The sequence below is a fragment of the Mus caroli genome, chromosome 19 (assembly GCF_900094665.2).
Source record: "Mus caroli chromosome 19, CAROLI_EIJ_v1.1, whole genome shotgun sequence".
NCBI lineage: Eukaryota > Metazoa > Chordata > Mammalia > Rodentia > Muridae > Mus > Mus caroli.
The window spans coordinates 39,418,195-39,433,734 of record NC_034588.1 but is presented as its reverse complement, the minus strand read 5'-3'; the positions used below and the strand labels follow the sequence as shown (position 1 = coordinate 39,433,734).

General features: G+C 49.9%; 1 protein-coding gene across 2 annotated transcripts in view; it reads left to right on the top strand.

Moving 5' to 3' along the window:
• Nucleotides 1-326: 326 nt before the first annotated feature.
• Nucleotides 327-15,540, top strand: part of Pyroxd2 (pyridine nucleotide-disulphide oxidoreductase domain 2) — a 26,495-nt gene continuing 11,281 nt past the window's right edge. The window contains exons 1-8 of one of the 2 annotated variants that reach the window (XM_021151715.2): nucleotides 327-682; nucleotides 3,566-3,585; nucleotides 5,375-5,468; nucleotides 5,544-5,617; nucleotides 10,586-10,741; nucleotides 12,760-12,913; nucleotides 14,924-14,985; nucleotides 15,070-15,167. In XM_021151715.2, the coding sequence (XP_021007374.1) occupies nucleotides 556-682; nucleotides 3,566-3,585; nucleotides 5,375-5,468; nucleotides 5,544-5,617; nucleotides 10,586-10,741; nucleotides 12,760-12,913; nucleotides 14,924-14,985; nucleotides 15,070-15,167 (785 nt within the window). In that variant the 5' untranslated portion in view covers nucleotides 327-555. Of the gene's footprint in view, nucleotides 683-3,565; nucleotides 3,586-5,374; nucleotides 5,469-5,543; nucleotides 5,618-10,585; nucleotides 10,751-12,759; nucleotides 12,914-14,923; nucleotides 14,986-15,069; nucleotides 15,168-15,540 lie in introns of both variants that reach the window. The other variant, XM_021151714.2, reaches the window with a different exon arrangement.

Here is a 15,540-nt window from a genome sequence, read left to right as displayed (position 1 = left end):
GACTAGCCTCACTGGAGTGTGCATGAGAGAACACACAGCTCTTGGAGACGTGGGTGGCCTTTTCTGTTGTCCAAAGGCACTGGTATGGTTGCACTGAAAGATGGCTGGGGAGGCTCCCGCAATGCGGAACAGTGGTCACCTTGCAAGGTCCTTGACTACCAGGCAAGCAGGAGTCAAGTCTAACTTGACAACGCCCTTCCCACATGGTAGGGTCTCGGTCCCGCCCCCAGGCTTCTGCCCTTACAGAAAAGGGAGGGAAGGGAAAGGCGGGGCCTCTGTGTTGGCTCCTCCCCTCAGCCCACCTCCAGGCCCAGGAGAACCTAGTTAAATTCTTCTCTCTTCGGTCCCTGCTTACTTGAATCCTGGAGGCTGCTCAGACTCTTGCCCTACACGCCCCCTTCTCTAGACTGGCTTGCGCAAACTCAGAGCCGCAGAAGCTCAGACCCTGGGAAACGGTGGCCCAAGGCCAAGGCTGACACTGAACTGTAACTCCCAGCCCCTCCCCTTGCCTGGGCCTCTGGAAAGCTGACTGCAAGCAAATTTCTGGGGGCAGAAATGGCTGCCGGCGGCCGAGGTCTCATCAGGGCCTTGCACTCCTCTCCCTGCCCTGCTTGGAAACGAGCTCAGTCGGGAGCCAACGGGCGCCTGAAGCCCGAGTACGATGCCGTGGTGATAGGAGCAGGTAAAACCAAAGAGGGCAGAGCCAGAGCTCAGGGAAGGAAGGCAGCGCCCTGCCCACGGGCCTTGGAGGGGCCTCCAGGGAACCTTGCTGCTGCTTCTCCTGTGGGCACGACCTGGCCGGGAGTTCCAGTGAGCAGGACCTGGGATGGAAGTCCTCCCTGGTCTGGGAGTCAGGATCCCTGGGTTCTGATTCCACCCTGGTGTGCTGTGTGGACTAGAACGGCTCTTGCCTTCTGGGTTTAAACCTTTCTATCTAGAATGACAAGGAGTGACTAAGTAAATGCAGGAGTTTCCCTGTATCTGCGGCAAAATGAGTGAGTTCCTTCTGGGACCATATGCAGAAAGCAAAGACCTCGGGATTGTAGGCAAATGAGATCCCACTTGATCATCCATTGGAAAAGGAAGCCAGAGTTGTTGCAAAAAGAGAAAAGGTGGTTGAGGGGTTTCCCAGACACCCTAATGCATCCACAAAGGATGTCATCTCCCATGGCTTCCCTCAGACATAGATACCTGCTACAGTGGTGGTCCTGCAACATCTTGCTGACTCTCGGGCTCAGGTACTAGGTTGAGGCATAGCCTAGGGCCAGGCTGCACTCCACACCAGGGCCTTCCGGGTCACACTTTTGGGACCTGAAGGCTTTTATTCCCAGCTGGGCTTTTACATAGATGATAGCAGGTTCACATTTTTTTGTGAGACGCATCACAGAGCTTTAAATAAATGCTGGCCTGGTTTGGCTTCTTCTTGTGTCTACTGAGAACCACCCTCTCCAATTTGTGCACACATGAGTGTTTATTATGCACAGACTTGGTTTTTTTATTATCGATACTAAAATAAAGATATGTCTCACACAGTTTTTACAAATCAAATATACACAACTCTTGATTTAAATACCAAGTTGTTTTTTTTTTTTTTCTTTTTCCCATTGAAAACACATCCACTCAACACTCCACTGTGTGAAGATGGTGGCAGAAAGGTCCAGGCTCAGCAGGCTCCTGCTGAGTGGGCATCCCCCTGAGGGCTGAGGATTAGCAGATCCTGCAGCAGAAAGGGACAGGTCACCCGAAGCCACAGGAGAGTCAGTCAGGACTTGGGGACTGGACTTTGGGGGTTTTGTTCTTTGTCACTTAAAATCTCCTTGTCATTCATTCATGGCTGAACTGAGACCAGTTGCCAAGGAAACTTTACGAGTTTCTCAAGACTGATGAGCCACCAATGAAAAGCCGATAGCCGCCATGTTTGATGCAGCCTCGCAGCGGGCTGAGTGTTTCTTAGACACTGCTAAGTCTCCTCCCTCAGCACCACAAGGTTCCACATTATATATGAATATATATATTATATATATATATTACATGCATATTACTCTCTGCCTTACAAATGGAGAACTTCAAAGCAGCCACTGGTTGTTAGATGCCTCTCTGGGGGTCAAGCCAGGTGAAGCCTGGGCTGCCTGCCTTGAGTTTATGTCTATATTCAGAGAATGGCTTCTCCAACTGAGGGTTCACACCAAGGACAGGCCCAACGGCATTTTTTTTTAACTCTCTTATGAAATTTTTCTAACATTTTAAAAATAAAACCACATCAAGTCTCCCAACCTGTGGGTTGTGACTCCTTTGAGGGTCGAATGACCCTTTCACAGGGGTCAGATATCAGATATCCTGCATATCAGATATTGACATTATGATTCATAACAGCCAAATTACAGTTATGAAGTAGCAACAAAAATAATTTTATGGTGGTTCACCACAACACGAGGAGCTGCATTAAAGAGTCACGGCATTAGAAAGCCTGAGAGGCACTGCATGGCATGGTCATCGCATAAACTTAGCACAGGATGGGTTACTTCGAGAGCATGGAGCTTTGGTCCTGTGAAACATTTATTAGTCAGGTGAGTGCTAGGTCATAGTATAAAGTTCATTTATTCATGTGAATAGTGAGCAAAGGGCTTGAAAAACTCCAGTTTCGGAGACTCCGTTAATGGCTGAGAAGTTGGCTCAATGACCTCTAAAACTCGGGATGTCTCCATGTGGGAAATTTAAAACGAAAGCAACTCAGCCATGGAGAAATTCATCACAGGGGTCACAGCTGCTCCCCTGCTTGTGGACATTTGTCAGAGCCCACAGTGGGTCCAGGCGGGTGCTGCGAGATCACAGGCATCTATTGACATCTGAAAGATAAGAATGGCATCTGTCACCAACGTGAAAAATAACCAGGGGCCCCAAAGCTGGCCAACACCCTCATGGCCTATTTTCTGCCTGTGAATGATTCTCCACCAACAGCTGACCTGTCTCTGTGGGCAGGGCACAACCTGAGGCCTGTGCACTCAAGGTAGTTCTGATGCTGTTTGCACAGAAATCACTGGGAAATTGTAAGAGATCAGGTTCTAACACAACACCCGCAACCTGCAGGAGGGAGCCTGCGTTGTTACTGGTGCACACCTTGAGGCTCTATGAGTTACCCGCTCCATTTTCTAAAATTCTGAACTATTCGTATGTCCTTGTTGGAACACTGCGGACTGACAGAAACACTATTGTGCCTAATTCGAGCCACCTTGGGTCAAACAAGCTATGTGTGACAGCAGCTTGTCCCCATGAGTGGCACTCAGCCCCTGCCCATACTTACCTTCAAAGCCTTCCCAGTCACGTAGACCCAGACCATGCCACTTGCATACTGGCTCTCTAAGATCAGAAGTCCAATAACTTCCCCCTGACCTGAAAGCAAGGAACAGAGCTTCTTCCAAGCCGAGTCCAACAGACCCAGAGTGGGCTTCCTGGCGCCCGGTGAGATGCTGAATCCAAATGTAGGACAGAGGAGAAGATACCTAAGGGGACTCAGCACTTAAAGAACATGTGTTTAGTAATACTTTTCTTTCTTGTCTCATTGCAGGACACAATGGGCTGGTGGCTGTGAGTACCTCTTTGGTCTTACTTCTGTGTCCCCAGCAGCAAAGGGGGGGGGATTTGAAAAAGCAAGCAGGACAGAGGCCACAGGAACAAAGGGAAGGGCAGTCTGTCCATGCATCTAGTGTTGATCCAGGGCCAGCTAGAGGGGATGTCATAGACTGCTTCCTTGTCCTTGCCCAAGCCATGTGGTCCCCATGGTCTGTGGGAGGGCCTGAGGCTTATAAAATGCCTCTCACTGGCATAGAGGAACAAGTTGGAACTTGGAGTGGGAAGGGTAACTCACCCCAAGGCAGTTTGTACTCCCCAAGGAAGAAAGCATTGGAAAGGACCTAGTATAGAGTCTAATAAAGAAGGCTTTGCTTGAGATTAGATATTGTCAGCAAATGAAGACGACCTGGGACTCTCGAAGCTTGTCTGGAGTAGACGGAGAGTGCTCAGTATTCTGGAGACGGTCAGAGACACCCTTTGTGCTCAGACACTGCTGTGCAGTGGGCCCGCTCAGTGATTGCCTCATTCCTGTGGTCTCAGAGCAACCTGCTTCACAGATGTGGGTCTATGAAGTAGTTTCTGTCTCTTAAGAGAGCAGCATGGCTTCCCTCTGTGTGCCAGGCCAGCTAACCAGGCTTACTCTTTTCTGTTCTCGGTACAATATACCTGGAGACTAGATTCCCAACTGGTCTCCTCAGAGCTCCGGGAGCCTGAGGCAAGCTGTTAGCCTCACTGAACCTCAGTTTCCCATCTGTAAAGCAGGGAGTAACACAACAACTGTTCGTAGCATGGTGGGCTAGATACAGCCATACAGTTGTTACCAAGTGGACTTTGCAAAAGGTGACTTAGGAATTTCACTCTCTTTACTGCCACATGGATATCAGTGGTACAAAGACACACCTGTGTGCATGTCTGCACGCATGTGCATGCACACACACACACACACACACACACACACACACTTTCTCTCTGCAGGACTGTAGGCCTAGACTAGCTTAATTTAATTTCCCACTAAGTACCAGAGAAACTGCATCAGTCATTTCCCTCAAATAAAGTTTTACTAAAGCCACAGCGTCCCTTTATTGCATAAGCCACAGGTGTCAAGGCACACTCAATAAAGCATATTTTTAAGGACTCACTAGAGAGCGGCTAAGGCAGCAGTTCTCAGCTTGTGGGTGATGACCCTTTAGGGGGTCGCATCTCTGATATCGTGCGTATCAGATATTTACATTATGATTCACAACAGTAGCAGAATTACAGTTATGAAGTAGCAATGGAATAATTGTATGGTTGAGGATCACCACAACAACACATGGAACTCTATTAAAGGGCAGCAGTGTTAGGAAGGTTGAGAGCCACTGAGCTAAGGTAACCCTCACCAGCCCTGCAGAGATGCATAAGTCAGAACTGTAATCACTAGCTCTGCCTTTGCATGTGAGGGAACTGGGGCATGTGGATTATCAGGAATGAGATGCGGATGAGAACCTGAACCTGGAGATCCTGGCCTGTGTCCTCAACCCCACCATACTGCCTTTGATGTGCCCCAGTGGAAGAACAGGGCTTGCTCCAGCCTGGGAGGAAGGAGATGGACACCCAGGGCAGAGTAGACACGATGCAATATGTGTCCCCCAGGCCTGCCCTCTGGAAGGAAAATCATCTTCAGCTAGGAAGTTGAGGGGCAGATATAGGCACACCAGGTCTGAGAGGACATATAGACATCATACCCAAGGGTTTGGTGCAGTCCTGGCAGTGAGGCTCCTTGGTCAACCCCAAGAGATCAAGAAAGGACCCTGTGTCCTCCCAGGCAGCATACCTCCAGAGACTGGGGGTGAATACCGCGGTCTTCGAGAGGCGCCATGTGATAGGGGGCGCAGCTGTCACGGAAGAGATCATTCCTGGTGAGCTCTGAGAAGGGGTGGGGGGAGGCAGGGGTGATCGGGGGTGACTGACTGGTTCTTCTGATTTGGTTCCAGGGTTCAAGTTCTCCCGAGCATCCTATCTCCTGAGCCTACTGAGGCCACAGATTTACACAGACCTGGAGCTGAAGGTAGATTGCCTGTCCTGGCCTGGTGGTTGGTAGAGGGTGGGTGTGACTCCTTCTTCCTAGCCTGGGAGGGAGGCATCATATCCATGCCCCAAGCAGCTTCCTGCCCGAGGTCTCTCTTCTCTTCCAGGCTCTGTATAACCCACACCTGTTCCTCAGCATCCCATAGCTTGATTTTTGTCTCAGCCACCCTGTGCTTTAAGATCTGGCAAATCTCAAATAAGAAACAGGCCTCTTGAAAAACGAGGGTTGTTGTTGCTGCTGCTGCTGCTACTGCTGCTGCTGCTGTTGCTTTTACCATCAGACTTGCCGTCTGCACGCCAGCACCTGGCAGGGTCTTCCGACCCCTCCCTAGCTCCCTTAGCCTCCTGGTATCTTATGTGGTCTTCATAAAGCACCCACATGCAGCAATGGGTACCCAAGTTTACAAAGCTGCCCTTGTTAAACTTTGGCATCGACCACCATTCTTGATAGTGCGAGCAGAAAACAGTGTCACTGTGGGCAGAGTCCCCTTTGCGCGTTCATGGTGTCAAAGATAAAAGAATCTTAAAACAGACACAGAAAGAAACTCAGAGGTAATGTATTCCAGTCAGAGGGAGACAGTCCTGAACATGACGTCAGGGTACCAGGAGAGAGAGCTAGTGAGGGAGAGACAGTCATAGTTTTAATGACGTGCAGAGCAAAAAGAGTATGTTACGAGACACAACATAGGTACAGCAGAGATAAAAAGAATCAGATACCCACAGCCTTACCCCTGGGTTCTTGTTGGAATAGTGTAAGATTGCTCCCTTCTCCAGGTGACGTGGGCTTTGCACGCTCCATCTTTTAAGGACAAGCCAAAGAGGGGACATTGAGCCTTAGTGTTTGAGGATTAGACTTACATTCTGCTAAGAGTTAGTTGCTCTCTGTGGCCTGGACCTTGGGATGTACCTCAAACAGGGAGGAGGAATAAGTATCGCCTCAGTTTACCTTTTAGTTGTGTGACCAGAAAGGAAAAGCATTTATTACCGCTAATTTATCCTTTAATTCGTTAACGTTGGGCCAGGAAGGACTAATTGTATCTCCCGTCATCGCTTACCCCTTAATTCCAACAGGCCTGCTGTGAGGCCCCCCTTTGGGGGCACCGCTTGGGGTGTAACAATATACTTGTATACATTTCTTTTGTCTTATGAGACAGGTTCTCTTTATGTAGCCCTGGCCCAACTCTGGGATTCACTCTGTAGATCAGGCTGTCCTCAAATGCACAGAGATCCACCTGCCTCTGCCTACGGAGTGCTGGGACTAAAGGCGTTCTCTACCACACCCACTTCAGTATACTTCTTCTTCAGAGCATGTCTGCTCATCACTTTCTTATCACAGTCTGTAGTCCTTACCTTCTGTTGGCCTCATTTACTTGTCAAACAGGCTTTTCTCTCTCATGTGTGTGGAGATCTTGGCTAACAAGTGACTCCCCTTCTTCACCCTGTTCAGACTTTTGTACTCCCTGAGACCTTGTCTCAGAGGACTGGGGCCTCTTCTGGGTTCTGGGCCGTCTGGTTCTTCTCTCCTGTCAGCTCACCTTTGTTCACTGGCTGGCCTGCCTCTGCCTACCTCCTCCTCCTCCTCATAAACTCAACCACCTCAAGTCCTGAGGCCAACTTGGCTGTCTTCCATCTTGGGGAAAAAAGAACCATGGGGCCTTTTATACTGCATAAGTCCTGCATGAAATGAAGAAGACACGCAGGCCCTGCTGACAAAGCTCTTTCTAATACAGTGGTTCTCAACCTGTGGGTCCAGATCCCTCTGGGCAAACCTCTATCTCCAAAAGTATTTACATTAAAAGCCATAACCATAGAAAAATTGCAGTTATGAAGTAGCTAGAAAGGTAATTTTAATGGTTGTAGGTCATCACAACATGAGGAACTGTATGAAAAGGGGAAATGTATGAAACTCTCATCCTTTGGGAAGGATGAGAACCACTGCCATAGAATCAAGGACCAGAGTCTATGAACCAGGCGATAACAGAAGCCCAAATGAAGAGAGAGAGGGAGAGAGAGAGAGAGAGAGAGAGAGAGAATGCGAATGGAGGAGGTAGATACAATATCAGAACCAGACAGAGCTTAACCAAAGCCTGGCTAAGGTCCAGGGTCGTCCGTCTGTCTCACTGTAGCTGAAGGAAACTGTATTAATGGAGTTCCAGTTTGTGGTGGCAGATCTGGGGAGGGGCAGAGGCAGCCTCCGCCTTCCCTCCCATCCCCGGGGGATCTTCTAGACCTCTTCCATCCATGCTCCTCCCACTCCTGGTTTACTGAGGAAATCTGCCTAGGGCAAGGCCCCTGAAACCTCTCCGATGGTGGGAATGACCTGACCTAGGTGCGGGTGGGGAAGCTGGGATTGCCAAAGCCCTTGCCCAGAAGCCTCTCTCTCACCATAGCTGTGGGACCCAGTGCCACCTCTCACAGCATCCCCTCGGGGCTGAGATGCCGCTGGTCCTCACCGTCCCTCTCCACCTGGGATGGCTGTGCTTGCTGAGAGCAGAGGGAGACGCTGCTTCTGTTTCTGTAACTCAAGGCTAACTGTGTTCCTTGAACATCCTGGGTCAAGGCTAACTATGTATCCTGAATATCCCGGGTCGGTTTAACAGTCTCTTCCTCTTCCTCCTCATAACTGAAAATCGGCAATGGTAAAGGTAGCCATTTAGGAGTCCACATTCAGTTAGTTACATCTGAAAGAACTCAGCTTCCCCCGGGCTGCTTATCGACTGGTGTGTTCAGTCTGTGTTCCCTGAGTGCCTGCTTTGCACCAGGCCCAGAACAGGCCTGGGGACAGGGACAGTGGGGAATCTGAGACACAGCAAGGAAACGTTAAATGAAGGCAGGTGACAGAAAGAAAAGAAAAAACAAAAGACAATGTGATAAGAAGTGAAGTGCCACACTTCCCTGGTGACGGGGACTCCTTGAAGGGGTGACACATGCGCTGATGTGATCTAGCCACATGTATGTCTGAGAGAAAAAGTACTCTGGTCAGAGGAAAATGGAAGCTGGCAGCCAAAGCAAGTATGAGCAGAAAGACCCTGTGGCCAGAGCATCCCACTACAGACGATGCGGGGGACAGGGCAGGGGGAGCTCACGCTAGGACTGTGTTTCATCCAGGGACAGTGAGGAGCCAGAAGAGGTATTCAGTCAGGAAGCAGAAGTTTATAGAAGATTCATCAGTCCCCTGGCCCGTGCTGGAGATGGTGTGGAAAGCCAGATACCAGAGGCAGCTGCTCAGTGGACCACAAGATGGCAGTCTGTGACGAGGGCACGGGGCTGGAGAGGCGTGCACACTGTACAGAGCTGATTTAGCAATATAAAAGATGTCATTGGTAAGGCAGAGGGAGGGACTGAGGATAGCCCCTGCCATTATCAGGAGGAACCAAGGCAGGGGCTGGAGAGCTATCTCCCCACTTCAGTTAAGAGCACTTCCTGCTCTTGTAGAGCTCTTGGCTTCAAGTCCCAGCACCCACAGGACTGTTCACCCCAATCTGTAACTCTGTTTTCAGAGCTTCTGATGCGGTCTTCTGACATCCACAGGCACCTGGCACATGATGTACCACACACATGCACCACACACATGCATACACATAAGAGAGAGACTTATACATACATGCACACACATACCACACACACATACCATATATATACACACACACACCACACACGTGCATACACACACATACACATGCATGCATGCATGCATACATACATATATTACACACATTATACACACACATACACACACAGGAACAAAATACCTCTATACATAAAATTAAAATTTAAAAAGAGAGCCCAAGGTAGAAGTTTCTCCAACCTGTAATAAAAATGTCTCAACTTTAATGTTTAAAAAAAGGCCAAAAGTTCCCCAGGCCAGACCCCACCCACATGTGGATTCTGCTCTGTGAACGCCTGCGCCTGGGCACTGGTGTGTGCTGGAGCATCTGTGGTTTGGGCAGCCCCTGGAATGTTGGTAGGTCATCTTTCCACGTGCTTCCCTAGCACACGGAGTGAATGTGCTGTGCCCATGAGAGGGACACAGCAGCGGCAAAGCAGACAATGCCCCCTCCACCTCAAGGAGACGGAGACAAAATGTACGTGTAATTAACCATGTGGTGACAAGGGCTTTGTTCTTCTTTGGATGAAGAACACAGAGCATGCCAGTGTGGTTGGTGCCGGGTGGGGCTTGCTGATTAGCATCCGAGCAGAGCCATACAGTGAGGAAGGAGGCCACGGATCCGGACAAAGAAATCTCCAGAGAGCGGCCACCGTCCGTCCAGCTGATGTCAGCTCAGTCTCTGTTGTGTCCGCTGGCCCTTTGGAGAAGCCGACGCGCCCGTGAGGAAGCTCGAGAGAATCAAAGCCGACTTTAAAATGTATGGAGGAGATGTCCACTTAAAGTGACAATAGTAAAGTAGACTGCCGTGCAAATATAGAAACTAAATGACTAATTCACCCACCTTGTACACGTGGATTTTCACGTAACCATTGTTTTACTGTTTAGCTCCAAGTACTGTCTTCTGAAGTGATGGGAGGCAGCTATAGATGAGGGTCTCAGGGCCTGGGAGTCACAGAGATGTGGCTTTGATATACAGATTGCCTTCTAAAATGACATGGGAACAAACTATTCAACTCTCTGAACTTGTGTGGCTCTCTAGGCTTGTAATGTAGAAATAACTGTAAAGATCCCTTTCTGATGAAGTGGGTACTGGGTGGACGGGTGGGGACGTGGTACGATATGGTATGCTCGGTGTGACATTGTGCGTCTTGGTTTATTGCTCTATCACTGGGTCGCTGGACAAGAGGGCTATTTATAACCTCTGTTCAAAAGCTAGGAACCAGGTCTGTACACCTCGGGACAACGAACATACCTAACTGGTCCCACAAACAGAACTGGAGAAAGGTCAAGAGCAAAAACACAGATCCCTAAAGTGTGTGTGCTTTGTGTGCTCTGCAGAAACACGGGCTGAAACTTCATCTGAGAGACCCCTACTCCTTCACCCCCATGCTGGAAGAGGGCACACTGAGCAGGCTGCCCAGGTCCCTTCTGCTGGGCACAGACATGGCTGCAAACCAGAAGCAAATCTCTCAGTTCTCACGGAAGGATGCTCAGGTAGGGAAGGTGAGCGGGGACTGAAGCTTCCCTCAGCAGCCCACACACAGCAGACTCTGGAGATGAAATGGATGCCAAGGCTGTAGCTCAGTGGTTTGCTTTCCCTGGACAGCGAGGCCCATGCTAGCCTGTGACCTGAGGCACTTTGACCGGGATTGGTGGACAGTGCTTAAGCGCAGCAGACACTGGGACTCCTGGCGCTGCTGCTGGTGTTCATCTGAGGCCGCTCGCCAGGCGGTCTCTGCAGGCTGAGTTTCCTAACGGAATCCCTGGAATGCATTAGCCCTCTGTTTTTGCTCAGAACCACACGTGTTACCCATCCCAAAGCCCATGAAAGACCACAAGAAGAACTTAGGACAGGAAAATGTTCTTTCAGTTTGACATCAATCCATGACAACCAAAGCAAGAAAGCATCCGTGGTGGTGTGCAAAGCTGCCTCCCAGAACACACACCATATGGAGAATGCCAGCTGCTTCCTGCAGATCGAGTGCAAGAACATGTTTGCTGGCTTTCTCCAGATGAGTGGATGGGTGATGTAATGGGCCTGGTATGGCCAGTTTCTGCAGTTGAGGAAATATTCTAGAACGGCCATTCTTGTACCAGCCCAGATGTCAGCCGTAGGTGTACCACCAAATCCAATCTCAGTGGAGGCATGTTTATAAAGAAAAACCTAGGTTTTTGCCCTTGATGCACTTGCTTTCTGGTGTGCTAGCCTAGCACTGGGCAAAGGCTGAACAGCCACAGGCGAGCAGCTCTCTCCCCTTTACCCAGAGCATCCTAAGCCTGGCCATGTTAGCCACTATTCTTGAAGCTGTAACAGAGAATAAACTATAAGTAGCTTAAAAGAAGGCCTTATTTGGCTTGTTGTTTAAGAGGGAATGGTTGGTGATGGCAGGAAGGCATGGCAGGAGCAGCTCAGCTGTGACGGCAGGCATGTCAGGTGCTGGCTATTTCTCCTCAGCTGTCAGAAACAGAGAGCTCTGTGGAAGCAGAGCCAGCCCGTATCCCTCAGAGCTTGCCCTACATCCTGCCAAACAGTCCCATGTCTCAGAGCTTCTTCACGTCTCTCCCAAATAGCATCACCTCACTCCAAACTGTTCCAGTCACCTGTGGGCGACTCGGATGGAGATAGTAGCGCTGACTGACGATTGGGACTCTCCTCTCACCTCCCATGCCCTCAGCTTCATGAGCATCTGATGTAGCATGCTGAGGACCCCTCGTCCCAGTGCCTGTGGCCCTACTTGTTACTAGACCACACAGTGGGAGGGCTGGGCCCATTTCCCAAGGAACCCAAAGACCTTGGCCTATATATTTTTTGCTTGAAAGCTGTTTTGCATGCCTGGTCTAGGCAAAAATTTATTATTGGCAATAATAAAAGTTTAAAAGTTCTTTACTACAGAACTGTATGTAATACCACAATTTCCTGGGTTTATCCATATATATATAGCTGAGCCAGACTTCTGGTAGCAACTTCCCTTGGTGTTCCTATCACCCAGCCCCACTGAGGAGGGAAGAGTCTAGAACACGGCTGTAGAGAGTTCTGCTGTGGGGGCTGCTAGGTGAGAAGATAGAGATTTCTGTGGCTACATGGGATGAGGCAATGTGTCAGTCTGAGAGACCAAATGAGAGTGGTCAGCGTGCTGGGAAGAGATCTGCCTTCCACCAGTCACAAACAGAGGACATGAGAGAATTTCTGAACTGTTTTTGTCACAGGGCCTATACCCTCAGACACATGACCGTTTTGCGTGGCTAGTGTGGGGCCATGCTGACCTTTGGCCCTAGTGGCTGTTCTATTGCACAAACTGCTCTGCCCTTCACATATGACATACAGACCTGGAGATGAAAGACCTGAGCAAAGCCAAGCTGAGTCACAGCTGGGGATATGGCCCGAGGAGCCACCAGGGCTACACTATGGGGAATGGCAGCCATATGGGAGTGTGGCACAGAGGACCAGGCACGAGGACAGTGTCCTGTGGGATTCTGGGCTGTGGCATGCTAACATGTAAGCTCTGTTGCAGGCCTTCCCCAAATACGAGGAGTTCATGAAACGCTTGGTGCTAGCCATTGACCCCCTACTAGATGCAGCTCCAGTGGACACAGCAGCCTTTCGGCATGGCTCTCTGCTGCAGAGGCTCAGGGCATTGTCCACCCTGAAGCCCCTGCTGAAGGCAGGTAAGTCTAAAGTACAAGGATCAGGGTGTGGGGAGTGTGACCTTTGTGGAAACAAACCCGCTTTCTGGATTTCTAGACCTAAACCCGATTCCCAAGGGAGCCACCAGGTGCAGTCAGCTAAGAGGCCATGGCCCACAGAGGCTGCCAGGAACTCTCCAGGAGAGGTTCAGCTTAGGCTACCCCAAAACCAGAGCCCAAGACCAAGGGTTGTGATTACTTAGAAGGGTGACCCCAAGGCACCCACAAAGGGGATGGAAGGAGGAAACTGCAGAGTCCATTAGGTTCCTTGTGTCACTGCGTTTATTTTGACATAAGGTTTCAGAGGGTGAGAATCCATAATGGTAAAGACAGCGTGGCAGCAGGCAGCTGGAGTCGGAAGCTCACTGGCCAGAAAGAGTCCATCCATATGCAGGAATTAGAGACTGTAAACTGAAAGGAGATAGGGCCTCTAAACTCCTAAAACCCACTCGCAGTGACATACTTCCTCCAGCAAGGCTCCGCCTCCTAAAGGTTCCATAAGCCCCACCCACCTACCCATCACCACCACCAAACAACGCCAACAACTGGGGGCCAAGTGTTCAGACACATGAACCTGACAGGGGCATACCTTATGCAAACTGCCACCCAGAGGAAACCAGTACCAGAGTGTGTGTTGGCACTGGCCATGGGGTGGTGAGAGATGAGACAGTGGTCCCGATGAGACTCTCTGAGGACTCTGAGACTCACAAGATGGATGTGGGTCCTTAAGGATCACTCCTAAGAGAAGGAGGGGGCCCTGTCCCCAACTGGTCCGGGGTTCTCTCCTGAGACAGTGACCCCTGGACATGCACCTTTAGATGAGCTGACAGTGGCGCCAGAGAAGCCCAGAGAAGAAAGGGTCCGTCCTATTGAAGCCTTCACTTGAGGCTATTGGAATTTCAATATCAAAGCCTGAATGAAGCGCCTTGCCGCAGCTAGATCATGATATCAGATCCAAGAAAATTTGAAAAGCTGCCCCCATATGAGGAAGAATACTAAATTTAGAACCCCCCCAAAAAAATATTAAAAGGTCTGTGATCGATTAGTGAGGTCTTCCGAGGGTCTAAGATAGAAGACTGATCAAATATGCTGCTATTTTCTACAGCCCTTTGGGTACACAGACAAATTCCCGTATCCTAGAAAAACACTGAATTGGTTAGCTATGGTCGTAAGAAAAAGAAACCCCCAAAAACTCTTCTTTGTGGTTCAGCTGATGCCAGCAGGAGCAGCAGGTCCAGTCTGGCCTCGTGCACGTGTTTGTGGCTGAGGATAACCGGCGTGGTACCCTCTCTGTTCTCCTGTCTCGTCTTATGTGTGGAATCAGCATGCTACACTGGCATGTTCTTCTCACATCAGTGGAGATACTCAGGGGGCAAGCCCAGCTGCCCAGGCCAGTTACGAGTCTCCATCTGTGTCACATTTATAAACATTCCATTGGCTAGGGAACCACATGGATAAGCCCAGAGGCAAGGTCAGAGCAAGTCTGCCAGCTATGGTGGGTGGTTATCACGTCTGGAGATGGAGACAGAAAGCCAACTTTGTCCCCAGTACCAGAAGCACACCCTCCTTTTCAGATGACCAGTCCCGGGAGCCTCATGCAATAACAATATCAATTATTATAAATTCACTATGTTAATATTTATTAAGCAAGTACTATTGACAACTGCAAAGGTATGCAAAGGGGCCACAGTGGCCAAAACCCATGAACCCTGTCCTTTCGCGCCAAAATATAACTAGTCCCCACAAAATTATGCATCTTTTCTAGTACATTTAATCCTTGCAGTGGCATATAAAACACATCCCCCATCTTACAAAGAAACAGGCTCAGAGTTGAGTGTGTTTAAAGGGGACCTGGAGCCTTCTAAGCATACATTGCCTTTGAATGTCACACTGTCGCCACCAAGTCTCTGTCTCTTCCTGTTCTTTCTTTCCTAGAGATAGAGGGAGTCTCTTCAAAGCCTGTCTCACTTGATGTTTGCATTTCTCTTTCAGGGCGCACCCTGGGAGCCCAGCTTCCCCAATATTATGAGGTCCTCACAGCCCCCATTTCCAAGGTGAGTGTGGCCAGACAGTGGCCTGGGGGAGCTTTCCTGCCACCCAGGTCCTTGATTGAGCCTGTCTGGGGCTTTGCTCTTCAGGTGCTGGACCAATGGTTTGAGTCTGAGCCTCTGAAGGCGACTCTGGCAACAGATGCTGTGATTGGAGCAATGACGAGTCCCCACACCCCGGGGAGTGGGTGAGTGGGGACGGGGTGGGGGTGGGGTGACTGCTGAAGGAGAGCATATTTCCTGATGAGAGGATGCTCACAGATGCATTTCCTGAGCTTATCTAGCACACGGGCATGAAGATCGGCATAGCATGCATGCGGAATGAACTCTCTAAGAGTCACATCCGAAAACCGGAGTTCAGAGACGTAGAGTCACGTGGCTAGTGAGAGACAGAGCTGACTTCTAGCACATGCTGTCTGAACCCCAGAATTCCTGCTTAGCTGCTCTCCTCCATGCATCTTTAGACAAAGCCTCTTCCTGCTGTCAGTATCTTCTGTCCTCCTCTTGGTCCTCTCCCTCTCCCTCTCTCCCTCTCTCCCTCTCCCTCTCTCCCTCTCCCTC